Source organism: Hyperolius riggenbachi, chromosome 8, assembly GCF_040937935.1.
Source record: "Hyperolius riggenbachi isolate aHypRig1 chromosome 8, aHypRig1.pri, whole genome shotgun sequence".
Lineage (NCBI taxonomy): Eukaryota > Metazoa > Chordata > Amphibia > Anura > Hyperoliidae > Hyperolius > Hyperolius riggenbachi.
The window spans coordinates 9,354,409-9,367,641 of NC_090653.1; the positions used below are offsets into that span (position 1 = coordinate 9,354,409).

At 50.6% G+C, this 13,233-nt stretch overlaps 1 protein-coding gene across 3 annotated transcripts in view; it reads left to right on the top strand.

Moving 5' to 3' along the window:
• The window catches only part of OCRL (OCRL inositol polyphosphate-5-phosphatase), a 136,262-nt gene that overhangs the window by 63,881 nt on the left and 59,148 nt on the right, over window positions 1-13,233 (top strand). For all 3 annotated transcript variants that reach the window (XM_068249990.1, XM_068249991.1, XM_068249992.1), the window contains one exon: window positions 7,169-7,270. In XM_068249990.1, coding sequence (XP_068106091.1) covers window positions 7,169-7,270 — 102 coding nt within the window. The remainder of the gene's footprint in view (window positions 1-7,168; window positions 7,271-13,233) is intronic.

Below are 13,233 nucleotides of genomic sequence, written 5' to 3' on the forward strand. Positions count from 1 at the left end.
AGGCATCCCCTTCTCCAGAATGGAACAGAAAATCAATCTGTTTGCAGATGACGTCTTACTATCAATCACAGATCCGTTAACTACCATCCCGCATATCTGCAATACACTTAAAGAATTCTCTGAGGCCTCACTATATAAAGTTAATGACAATAAATCACTTCTAATGGGAATAAACATCTCTCCCCAACTTAGAGATGAAATCTCAAAAATTTCGCCTTTCCCCTGGGCCAAACACACAATCCCATACTTAGGGGTTAATATCCCACCAAAAACGAGTGAACTCTACTCTTGTAATTTCCTTCCACTCTTAGAAAATATCAAAGTCGAACTAGATCATTTAGCACAATTTGAGTTATCCCTATCAGGCAAAATTGCAGCATACAAGATGTCAACATTCCCTAAGATCCTCTACTTCTTCAGGACGCTCCCCATCCCATTACATTATAAATTCTTCCACAGGCTCCGCAAGATAGTACTACAATACCTGTGGAAAAACAAAAAACATAGAATATCATATCAAATCCTAATTTCCTCTCCGCTCCAAGGTGGATTTGGCCTACCAGACCCCTTTTCCTACTACACAGCCTCAATCCTAGACATGTCAAAATATTGGTGGCCTCAATTTCCTGAAAAAACTTGGGCAACACTAGAAAGAGACCTAGCAGATATCCCTCTACTTGACTATGTTTATATAACCTGGGCATCACAGCCTCCCCCTAAAATCACACATCCAACTATCTCAGCAACAGTAGCGGCCTGGAACACACTTTGCAAAAAAAGTCAGCCCAGAAAAGACCCAATACCAGCTAACATCCCTATAACGATTCTAAAATCTTTAATTCCCAACTTTAACCCGCAATCCTGGATAAAGGCCGACATCCTCTGGCTCAATAATATGTTTGACCAATCAAACCTAATCCCTTTTTCACACCTAAAATGGAAATTTAAGCTCAATGACCAAGAGACATTTAAATACTTACAGATCGCACACCTACATAAAAAAAGTCCTATCAGAATTAAACCTCTCCACAAGGTAGTTTGGGACTTAATACACCCCCAATCCTGCCCTATCAAAGTCAGAGGTCAAATATCGATGTGGTATAAACTGTTAAGCTCCAACTCCGAAAACCCTCTCCAACGCTCAGTACAAACAAGGGATATAGAGGTACGCACCCCATTAACAGTAGAACACCTCCAAAGGGCCCTGGCTGACTTAAAACGTAACTCAAAATGTATAACCCACTTAGAAACCTCAAAAAAAATACTATTCAACTGGTATATGACCCCCTTAAAATTGTCCAAATTCTCCTCTCAACACTCCCCACTATGCTGGAGGAACTGCAATTCCCCAGGCTCACTACTCCACATCTTGTGGGAATGCCCCCTTATTAAAACATTCTGGACAAACATTTTCAAAATAATTTCCATAATATCGGGACAAACCCTTCCCCCAAACTATGCACTAGGACTCCTACTAGTAGGCCTAGATGCATTCCAGATTCCCAAAAGACCAACAATCACCCATATTATATGTGCAGCTCGCCAGCTGATCCTATCTAATTGGGGCCACAACCAAATACCTACGTTATCCCAGCTCCGAAGACAGGTAGATCTAAACCTAAACATGGAGGCTTTGTTTCTGAAACGCTCCCTCCCAGGAAGAACAACAGACCACCTAAAAGTACCCTGGGACATAATCTTCCCACAACTAACACCTAACTAAAAATTCTCGCATTGTTGAGCAAAACTTGGTAATCAACTCTAAGTACCAGTTCTGGCCTAGGTCTCTATTCTCCCCATTCCCCCCCCCCCCTCCCTTCCTGCAGCCCACATATTAGCCTACCCTCCCCCCCTCCCGTCTGGAATAGATAGAACAAACTTAGCCAGCTGTCATTCGTGTCAATCCTCACGAGACACGTCTTGGAACAGCTCAACTACCACATCAGATAGGTAGATCAAAATCAATATGAATATAAACTTTTTATGCTTTAGCCTAGAGTCATTAGCTCTGTATTCTCCGGCAATGTTTTACTCTTGTGTAATTTTGCATATTGTTGATCTGCTAAATAGCAGGACGCAGTTCTGTCCTGCCAAGTGTGTTGTCACTGCCATTGTCATTATTGTATGTCCATGTGCATAGTAATATGCTTTCAAACTATAAGCAATTGTTTGTTAACTTTGTTTCAAAAATCCAATAAAAAACTATTGAAACAAAAAATTAGGAGAGGTTCCAGGAAGCGGTCGGTCGTACTGCCGCAGTTGGGGCCCCACAACTCGGACAGCACAGACACCTCCAAAAAAATTACACAGCTATTGTGTTTACATAGTTGACCATGGCACTGTTGTAGGTACCACGGCACAGTAAAAAATTAGGAGAGGTTCCAGGAAGCGGTCGTACTGACGCAGTTGGGGCCTCCCCACAACTCGCACAGCACAGACACCTCCAAAAAAATTACACAGCTATCGTGTTTACATAGTTGACCATGGCAGGTACCACGGCACAGTTCAAAAAATAAGAACCTGGCTTCATGAAGATGGAGTCAGGAGGTTGTGGTGGTAAAGAGTGGTTAAGCAGCAAGCAGGCATAGTGATAACCACTCAGCCACTTCATTTCCCCCTCTTGCCAACAACAGGGGCCAGGAACTCACCAATTGCCCAAGCCTCGTTCATCTTTAAAAAAGTCAGTCTGTCCACAGACTGGCCTGACAGACAAGAGCGCTTCTCAGTGACCACGCCACCGGCCGCACTGAAGCACCTTTCCGACATAACGCTGGAAGGCGGGCAGGACAGCACTTCCAGGGCGTATTGCGCCAGCTCGCCCCAGATATCCAGGTGCTTCACCCAGTACTCCAAGGGGTCCACAGGGGTGTCGGTGTCAAGCCCGCTATAGGACCCCATATAGTCGGCCACCATCCGGGTCAGGTGCTGGTTCTGGCTTTGAGAGCCGGATGCTGCTGCAGGCACCTCCTCTGTAGGCAGCGGTACTGGTGTGGCATAGAGCGCCTTTGTCAGAGACAGCAGGTTTGTTGGGCGCCTGCTGATGCTGGATGCAGGCACCTGCTGCTGTGCTGGCTGGACTGAGACAGCAGGGGGGGTGGGAGTCCGGGGGAAGGCTTCCTCCAAGCGCCGAACCAGAATCCGCTGCAAGTCCCTGATTCGGCGCACAGGGTCTCCTCCTACAGGCAGGAACTGAGCCAGCTTCCCCTTCAGCCGTGGGTCCAGCATCAGGGTGATCCAGATGTCCTCCCGAGCACTCATCTCCTTCACCCTTGGGTCTTTGCGCAGGCACTGCAGCATGTGCACTGCCATGGGGAAGAGGGCTGCCATCTCTGCTGACCTATCATCTTCTGCACCGCTGACAGTGCTGTCGTCCTCCTCTGATTCCGGAGCCTCATCTTGCTCTCTCCACCCCCGCACTACTGCAGCTGCACTCCGCTGTGCCCCCTCCTCTTCAAGGTCAGGGACCTCCAACTCCTCCAAGTCCTCCTCCAACTCCTCCGAATCCTCCTCCTGCTGCACAGAGGTGGACTGTGAAGTGTGCTGCTGCTGCTCCTGCTGCTGGATCAAGGCTTCCTCTCCCACTTCCAGCAGAGCATCGAGGGCCTTGTCCAGCATGCACACAATGGTCAACCACTCACACAGCGACGCATGGTCCCGGCTGACCATGTTGGTGGCCTCCAGGAAGGGTGCCAGCACAAAGCACACCAGCTGCATTTTTCCCCACTCAGCAGGGCGGATGATGTCTGGGAGGTGGGTGGTGCCGGTCCCCAACAAGTTGGCATCCATGGTGGCTCTGGCCAGGTACAGGTTGACAGCCCGCCTCTGTTCAACCAGACGTTCCAACATCGCCAGGGTGGAATTCCAGCGTGTTGGAACGTCTATAATGAGGCGGTGCTGTGGGAGGTTCAGCTCCATCTGCACGGCTGTAAGGGTCGCTGTGGCACCACCCGAGCGGCGAAAATGACCCACCGTTTTCCTTGCCGCTCCCAAAAGAGTGTCCATCCCCTGGTAGGTGTGCAGGAATTTCTGCACCACTAGGTTCAGGACGTGGGCCAGACAGGGGATGTGGGTGAGGTTTCCCCGCTGGATGGCGGCAACCAAGTTTGCACCATTGTCGGCCACCACCTCTCCGACTCTGAGGCCTCTGGGGGTCAGCCAACTCCTCTCTTGCTCTCGGAGCTTGGCCAAGACGTGGTCTGCCGTCAGCTTGTTCTTGCCCACCGTGACCATCTGCAGCAGCGCTTGGCAGTGGTGGGCCTTCACGCTGCTGCTGAGGCGGGGTTGTTTGGCGGCGGATGGAACCGGATCAGAGCTGGAAGCTGCTGCACTTCCCCTGACCCTGCTGCGGGGTGGCACCACCCACCGTGGTGATGATGCTGCTGTCTCCTCTTCACCCCCTTCCACCAAACTGACCCAGTGCGCGGTGAAGGACAAATAGCGGCCTGTCCCGAACCGGCTGCTCCATGAGTCCATTGTCACATGGACGCGCGCACCAAGCGCATGATCCAGCCCACGCTCCACGTTGGCCTTTACAAAGCAGTGCAGTGCTGGGATGGCCTTGCGTGCGAAGTAGTGCCGGCTGGGGATTGGCCAATCCGGCGCTGCGCACTGCAGGAGCGCACGCATCCGGCTCCCCTCCTGCACAAACGAGAACGGGAGGAGCTGGGAGGACATGGCCCGTGTAAGCAAGCCGTTCAGCTGGCGTATGCGACGGCTGCCGGGAGGCTGAGCCCTGACCACAAAAGAGTCACTCAGCAGGGTCTGGTGGTGGGGGCGTTTTAGGCTTGCACGGGAAGCTGAGGAGGGAACAGAGGAGACCACTGAGGAGGACTGGCTGCCTGAACAGGCCTCAGTGTCAGCAGGAGTGGCAAAGCTGGTTATAGTGCTCTGACCTCTGCAAGGGCCAGCGCCAGCTTCCTTCAGCAGCTTGAATTCCTGATGCTCAGGTTTGTGCTTATTGCCCAGATGGTTGATGAAGCTGGAGGTGCCATAACTGGAGGGGTGAGACCCTCTGCTCAGCTTCACATGGCATAATTTGCACGTTACAAATTTGCTATCCAGTGAGGGCAGATGGAAAAACTGCCATATTGGGGATTGGAGTTTTCCCTTACGTGGCTCAGAACGGGATGCTGCTGTGGATTTTCTCCCGGTGGTGGTTGGGGCCTGGGGTTGAGTGGTGCGGCTGGTGGTAGTCGTGCCACTGACAGATGGAGCAGCAGCCTGCGGGTCACGTACTCCATGCCCACTGCTGCTCCTGCCAATCCCTGCAATGTTCAACCTGCGTGCCATACACACTGACTCCTCCTCCTCAGAGTCAGAGCTGACATGCCCCTCCGGTCGCTGGTAGTCCGGGTCCTTCACCTCATCATCAAACTCCCCTTCGTAAAACTGCTGGGATGATGAGCCCGCCTCAAACTCCTCTTCTGCTGACACATCATGGACGGGCTCCCCCCCAACAATTACTGTCAGCATCTCAGACTCTTCTGTAAAGCCAATTTTGCTGAGAATATTTTCTCTAGGGCTAGGGCTGGTGGTGGTGGCCTCACTGTCACTGGCTTGCTCCTCGTCATGCGCCATCTGCTGCATCACAGACGCGGCGTCCTTCTCCTCCAATCTGCGCCGCTGACCCTGCTTGAAAATGGACGCAACACGCTGCTGCGTCTCTGCAGCGTGACTGCCAGTGGGTAGCGGCGGAATGACTGATGCGGCAGAACTGCTGCCAGAGGCCGCAATGTTGCTCACTCTCCTTCTGGCCTTGCCCCTCCCCCGTCTCACACTGCCAGTGCCAGACATAGTACAAGACTCACTGTCACTGATGAGTCGACGTCACAGATGATGTGTGTGGGGTACTTGGTGCACTTTTATTATTGGCGGCGGGCTTGGAAATGATCAGCAGATTGACAGACAGGAGTACAACAACTAAACACACTGACACTGCTCACTCAGCAGCAGCACAGCAGCAATAATCTGTAGTACTAGCACTGTCTGCAACTACACAATATAAAACCACAGTAGCAGTAGTAATAGCAGCCCAGCCAGCAGCAAGGAGCCTGGAGTGTGTGCACACAGACACAGCACACACAAAGACACAGGACCTAGTAGCAGTAGTAATAGCAGCCCAGCCAGCAGCAAGGAGCCTGGAGTGTGTGCACACAGACACAGCACACACAAAGACACAGGACCTAGTAGCAGGCACAGGCAGCTGCTGCAGCTGAAAGACTGACTGACAAGACTGACTGACACTAACAAATTACACAGACTAGCTAAGCTAACTACAACACAGTAAAACAGTAAAACCAGAAGGTGTTTTAGTGTTAAAACGCTGGGTTATCACTGGGATAATGTACTTGCTTCAGCCAAACACACTGGACAAACTATCTCAGTGGCAGTCACAAAGCAAGGACGAGATTCTTAACATGCCCCCCTCCTTATATACAGGAGGGACTGGCCAAGGTTCCCCTCTGTGATTGGGTGCTTGGGCTTAGGCTGGGAGCGCTCTGATTGGCTGAATGACGTCATGGACATCATGTCCATGGTTACAGTACCCGGATTCGGATATCCGATCGGTATCCGCGGATATCCGGGTTATGCGACCAACTATCCGCATAGAGCTATCCGGATTTCCGTCCAGCTATCCGGAATCCGGATCCGATCGGATAGGCCTAAAAAGTTCGGATATCCGAGTCTATTCGGATATCCGGTATCCTGATGAGCAGCACTGACTGTCAGTGTTCTCCCCAAGCTCTTTTAGCCGGGTTCTCCACCCGGCTAGTTTTGGTGAGCACCCAGCTATTATTTACTCAACTCCTCCTCTGCTATAAGCAATATCTTGCCCTACCCGGCTATTTTTTCATGCCACTGGAAAAAAAATTCTGGGGAGAACACTGACTGTCTGTTTTTCCAGGGGGGGGGGTGTGGCATAAAAATATGTTGTTCTAGTATATACTGCTCCAGTATGTACAGCAGGGTCTCTTGCTGAGTGTTGGAAGCCTGTGTGTATGCAGTGTTCCCTCTCTGGGGTGTTTTCTGGGTTTGGGAAGGCAGAATGGCTTTATTTATAGGAGACATGATCACATGTTTCCCGCCTGTGTGTATGTCTGTCTGTCATCCTGATGCGACCCATCTGTGTGTGAGCAGCGTCTGAGGAATGTCTCCTCTCCTTTTACAGGTTCTTTATAGGAACATGGAATGTAAACGGTCAGTCTCCAGATGGCGGCCTGGAGCCGTGGCTGTGCGCCGATCCGGATCCCCCAGATGTCTACGTCGTTGGGTGAGAACCGACCGTTCTATATGCGAGAGTGTCCGTTCTGTATGTTCCAGTCACTATGACACACTGATTTACTTAAAGCGGATCCGAGATGAAAAACTAACTATAACAAGTAACCTGTCTATATATCTTATGTAAAGTTTAGATAGTTTACACACAATCTAGCTGCAAACAGCTTTAATAGAATATGATTCTTTCTTCCTGTGATACAATGACAGCAGCCATGTTGTTTGTAAACATTACACAGAGGCAGGCTTATCTGTATCCTGAGCAAAAAAACCTAATCCCTCCTCCTCCCCTCTGCCTCTGAAATCTCTAGCTAGTAATACCTCCCCCTCCTCCTGCCCAGACTGAGCTCCCATGAGCCCTTGCTACTGCCAAGGCTCTCTGAAAACCTGTGGGCGTGGCTTGTTTAGTTTATAGGGAATTAGTGTATTAACACAAAAACAAAAAAGTATTTGGCTTGAGGAATGTCCTATAAACAGTAGGAAAGGAACACAATTATGCAATGAATAAAAGTTCACCTCGGATCCACTTTAAGAAGGAACTTTAGCGAAAAATAAGTCAGTACATTGCAAAGTGAGAAGTGAAAAAATAGAAGAGAGATCAATAAATGATTAATATTCGCCATCTAATTAGTTCATATTGCTTGATCCACAATGAGCTTGCAGGTCATCATCTATACTGCTGGCAGACATGGAAAAAAACACAGCCCCAACTGCCATTATTTATAACCACACCCCCTAACAATGCGATAGGTTAAAAGGTTGTTGTGTTTTTTTTGTTTTTTGTTTTTTATATAAATATACATATGCACAGAAGGAGATACTGGTTGCTCAGCAGTTGCAAACAGCTGTTATTTCTCACAATGCAACAAGGTTCACAGACAGGAAATTGTCAGAACCTAGGTTGTGACATCACACCGTGGGAGGGGTTTCACCACAATATCAGCCATACAGCGCCCCCTGATGATCTGTTTGTGAAAAGGAATAGATTTCTCGTGGGAAAGGGGGTATCAGCTACTGATTGGGATGAAGTTCAGTCCTTGGTTAGGCAATGTTCACATTTATCAATCGCCAGCGCTGCAATTTATTTACATTTTTTTAGCCGCTTTTCAAAGCGCTGCCTAAGTGCTGTTCTAATCGCCATTGCAGAGCGACTCTTTTTTTTTCACTTCCCGACGTCAGTCAGGAAGTGAACTCTTTGACCTGGAAAAGAATAATTACAATGTATTTATTCTTAGAAGCGCTGGGGAAATGGCTATACATATCGCTTTTACAAGCGCTTAGCGATTTCTTTATACCTTCCATTGAGCCAAAGAGCTCAGAAAATTGTGGAGTGTTGTGCAGCAGCTGTGCTTGTGTTTGCATTGTGGAGGGTTGTGCAGCAGCTGTGCTTGTGTTTGCATTGTGGAGGGTTGTGCAGCAGCTGTGCTTGTGTTTGCATTGTGGAGGGTTGTGCAGCAGCTGAGCTTGTGTTTGGATTGTGGAGTGTTGTGCAGCAGCTGTGCTTGTGTTTGCATTGTGGAGGGTTGTGCAGCAGCTGTGCTTGTGTTTGGATTGTGGAGTGTTGTGCAGCAGCTGTGCTTGTGTTTGCATTGTGGAGGGTTGTGCAGCAGCTGTGCTTGTGTTTGGATTGTGGAGAGTTGTGCAGCAGCTGAGCTTGTGTTTGGATTGTGGAGTGTTGTGCAGCAGCTGTGCTTGTGTTTGCATTGTGGAGGGTTGTGCAGCAGCTGTGCTTGTGTTTGGATTGTGGAGAGTTGTGCAGCAGCTGTGCCTGTGTTTGGATTGTGGAGGGTTGTGCGGCAGCTGTACTTGTGTTTGGATTGTGGAGGGTTGTGCAGCGGCTGTGGTTGTGTTTGGATTGTGGAGGGTTGTGCAGCAGCTGTGCTTGTGTTTGGATTGTGGAGGGTTGTGCAGCAGCTGTGCTGGTTGTGTTTGGATTGTGGAGGGTTGTGCAGCAGCTGTGCTTGTGTTTGGATTGTGGAGGGTTGTGCAGCAGCTGTGCTTGTGTTTGGATTGTGGAGGATTGTGCAGCGGCTGTGCTTGTGTTTGGATTGTGGAGGGTTGTGCAGCAGCTGTGCTTGTGTTTGGATTGTGGAGGGTTGTGCAGCAGCTGTGCTTGTGTTTGGATTGTGGAGGGTTGTGCAGCAGCTGTGCCTGTCTTTGCATTGTGGAGGGTTGTGCAGCAGCTGTGCCTGTGTTTGGATTGTGGAGGGTTGTGCAGCAGCTGTGCTTGTGTTTGGATTGTGGAGGATTGTGCAGCGGCTGTGCTTGTGTTTGGATTGTGGAGGGTTGTGTGGCAGCTGTGCTTGTGTTTGGATTGTGGAGGGTTGTGCAGCAGCTGTGCTTGTGTTTGGATTGTGGAGGGTTGTGCAGCAGCTGTGCTTGTGTTTGGATTGTGGAGGGTTGTGCAGCAGCTGTACTTGTGTTTGGATTGTGGAGGGTTGTGCAGCAGCTGTGCTTGTGTTTGGATTGTGGAGGGTTGTGCAGCAGCTGTGCTTGTGTTTGGATTGTGGAGGATTGTGCAGCGGCTGTGCTTGTGTTTGGATTGTGGAGGGTTGTGCTTGTGTTTGGATTGTGGAGGGTAGTGCAGCAGCTGTGCTTGTGTTTGGATTGTAGAGGGTTGTGCAGCAGCTGTGCTGGTTGTGTTTGGATTGTAGAGGGTTGTGCAGCAGCTGTGCTGGTTGTGTTTGGATTGTAGAGGGTTGTGCAGCAGCTGTGCTGGTTGTGTTTGGATTGTGGAGGGTTGTGCAGCAGCTGTGCTTGTGTTTGGATTGTGGAGGGTTGTGCAGCAGCTGTGCTTGTGTTTGGATTGTGGAGGGTTGTGCAGCAGCTGTGCCTGTGTTTGGATTGTGGAGGGTTGTGCAGCAGCTGTGCTTGTGTTTGGATTGTGGAGGGTTGTGCAGCAGCTGTGCTTGTGTTTGGATTGTGGAGGGTTGTGCAGCAGCTGTGCTTGTGTTTGGATTGTGGAGGGTTGTGCAGCAGCTGTGCTTGTGTTTGCATTGTGGAGGGTTGTGCAGCGGCTGTGCTTGTGTTTGGATTGTGGAGGGTTGTGCAGCGGCTGTGCTTGTGTTTGGATTGTGGAGGGTTGTGCAGCAGCTGTGGTTGTGTTTGGATTGTGGAGGGTTGTGCAGCAGCTGTGCTTGTGTTTGGATTGTGGAGGGTTGTGCAGCGGCTGTGCTTGTGTTTGGATTGTGGAGGGTTGTGCAGCAGCTGTGCTTGTGTTTGGATTGTGGAGGGTTGTGCAGCAGCTGTGCTTGTGTTTGGATTGTGGAGGGTTGTGCAGCAGCTGTACTTGTGTTTGGATTGTGGAGGGTTGTGCAGCGGCTGTGGTTGTGTTTGGATTGAGGAGGGTTGTGCGGCAGCTGTGCTGGTTGTGTTTGGATTGTGGAGGGTTGTGCAGCAGCTGTACTTGTGTTTGGATTGTGGAGGGTTGTGCAGCAGCTGTGCTTGTGTTTGGATTAGGGAGGGTTGTGCAGCAGCTGTGGTTGTGTTTGGATTGTGGAGGGTTGTGCAGCAGCTGTACTTGTGTTTGGATTGTGGAGGATTGTGCAGCGGCTGTGCTTGTGTTTGGATTGTGGAGGATTGTGCAGCGGCTGTGCTTGTGTTTGGATTGTGGAGGATTGTGCAGCGGCTGTGCTTGTGTTTGGATTGTGGAGGGTTGTGCAGCAGCTGTGCTTGTGTTTGGATTGTGGAGGGTTGTGCAGCAGCTGTACTTGTGTTTGGATTGTGGAGGATTGTGCAGCGGCTGTGCTTGTGTTTGGATTGTGGAGGATTGTGCAGCGGCTGTGCTTGTGTTTGGATTGTGGAGGGTTGTGCAGCAGCTGTGCTTGTGTTTGGATTGTGGAGGGTTGTGCAGCAGCTGTACTTGTGTTTGGATTGTGGAGGATTGTGCAGCGGCTGTGCTTGTGTTTGGATTGTGGAGGGTTGTGCAGCAGCTGTGCTTGTGTTTGGATTGTGGAGGATTGTGCAGCGGCTGTGCTTGTGTTTGGATTGTGGAGGGTTGTGCAGCAGCTGTGCTTGTGTTTGGATTGTGGAGGGTTGTGCAGCAGCTGTGCCTGTGTTTGGATTGTGGAGGGTTGTGCAGCAGCTGTGCTTGTGTTTGGATTGTGGAGGGTTGTGCAGCAGCTGTGCTTGTGTTTGGATTGTGGAGGGTTGTGCAGCAGCTGTGCTTGTGTTTGGATTGTGGAGGGTTGTGCAGCAGCTGTGCTTGTGTTTGGATTGTGGAGGGTTGTGCAGCAGCTGTGCTTGTGTTTGCATTGTGGAGGGTTGTGCAGCGGCTGTGCTTGTGTTTGGATTGTGGAGGGTTGTGCAGCGGCTGTGCTTGTGTTTGGATTGTGGAGGGTTGTGCAGCAGCTGTGGTTGTGTTTGGATTGTGGAGGGTTGTGCAGCAGCTGTGCTTGTGTTTGGATTGTGGAGGGTTGTGCAGCGGCTGTGCTTGTGTTTGGATTGTGGAGGGTTGTGCAGCAGCTGTGCTTGTGTTTGGATTGTGGAGGGTTGTGCGGCAGCTGTGCTTGTGTTTGGATTGTGGAGGGTTGTGCAGCAGCTGTACTTGTGTTTGGATTGTGGAGGGTTGTGCAGCGGCTGTGCTTGTGTTTGGATTGTGGAGGGTTGTGCAGCAGCTGTGGTTGTGTTTGGATTGTGGCGGGTTGTGCAGCAGCTGTGCTTGTTTGGATTGTGGCGGGTTGTGCAGCAGCTGTGCTTGTGTTTGGATTGTGGAGGGTTGTGCAGCAGCTGTGCTTGTGTTTGGATTGTGGAGGGTTGTGCAGCAGCTGTGCTTGTGTTTGGATTGTGGGGAGTTGTGCAGCAGCTGTGCTTGTGTTTGGATTGTGGAGGGTTGTGCAGCGGCTGTGCTTGTGTTTGGATTGTGGAGGGTTGTGCAGCAGCTGTGGTTGTGTTTGGATTGTGGAGGGTTGTGCAGCAGCTGTACTTGTGTTTGGATTGTGGAGGATTGTGCAGCGGCTGTGCTTGTGTTTGGATTGTGGAGGGTTGTGCAGCAGCTGTGCTTGTGTTTGGATTGTGGAGGGTTGTGCAGCGGCTGTGCTTGTGTTTGGATTGTGGAGGGTTGTGCAGCAGCTGTACTTGTGTTTGGATTGTGGAGGATTGTGCAGCGGCTGTGCTTGTGTTTGGATTGTGGAGGGTTGTGCAGCAGCTGTGCTTGTGTTTGGATTGTGGAGGGTTGTGCAGCGGCTGTGCTTGTGTTTGGATTGTGGAGGGTTGTGCAGCAGCTGTGCTTGTGTTTGGATTGTGGAAGGTTGTGCAGCAGCTGTGCTTGTGTTTGGATTGTGGAGGGTTGTGCGGCAGCTGTGCTTGTGTTTGGATTGTGGAGAGTTGTGCGGCAGCTGTGCTGGTTGTGTTTGGATTGTGGAGGGTTGTGCAGCAGCTGTGCTTGTGTTTGGATTGTGGAGGGTTGTGCAGCGGCTGTGCTTGTTGTGTTTGGATTGTGGAGGGTTGTGCAGCAGCTGTGCTGGTTGTGTTTGGATTGTGGAGGGTTGTGCAGCAGCTGTGCTTGTGTTTGGATTGTGGAGGGTTGTGCGGCAGCTGTGCTTGTGTTTGGATTGTGGAGGGTTGTGCGGCAGCTGTGCTTGTGTCTGGATTGTGGAGGGTTGTGCAGCAGCTGTGCTTGTGTTTGGATTGTGGAGGGTTGTGCAGCAGCTGTGCTTGTGTTTGGATTGTGGAGGGTTGTGCAGCAGCTGTGCTTGTGTTTGGATTGTGGAGGGTTGTGCAGCAGCTGTACTTGTGTTTGGATTGTGGAGGATTGTGCAGCGGCTGTGCTTGTGTTTGGATTGTGGAGGGTTGTGCAGCAGCTGTGCTTGTGTTTGGATTGTGGAGGGTTGTGCAGCGGCTGTGCTTGTGTTTGGATTGTGGAGGGTTGTGCAGCAGCTGTACTTGTGTTTGGATTGTGGAGGATTGTGCAGCGGCTGTGCTTGTGTTTGGATTGTGGAGGGTTGTGCAGCAGCTGTG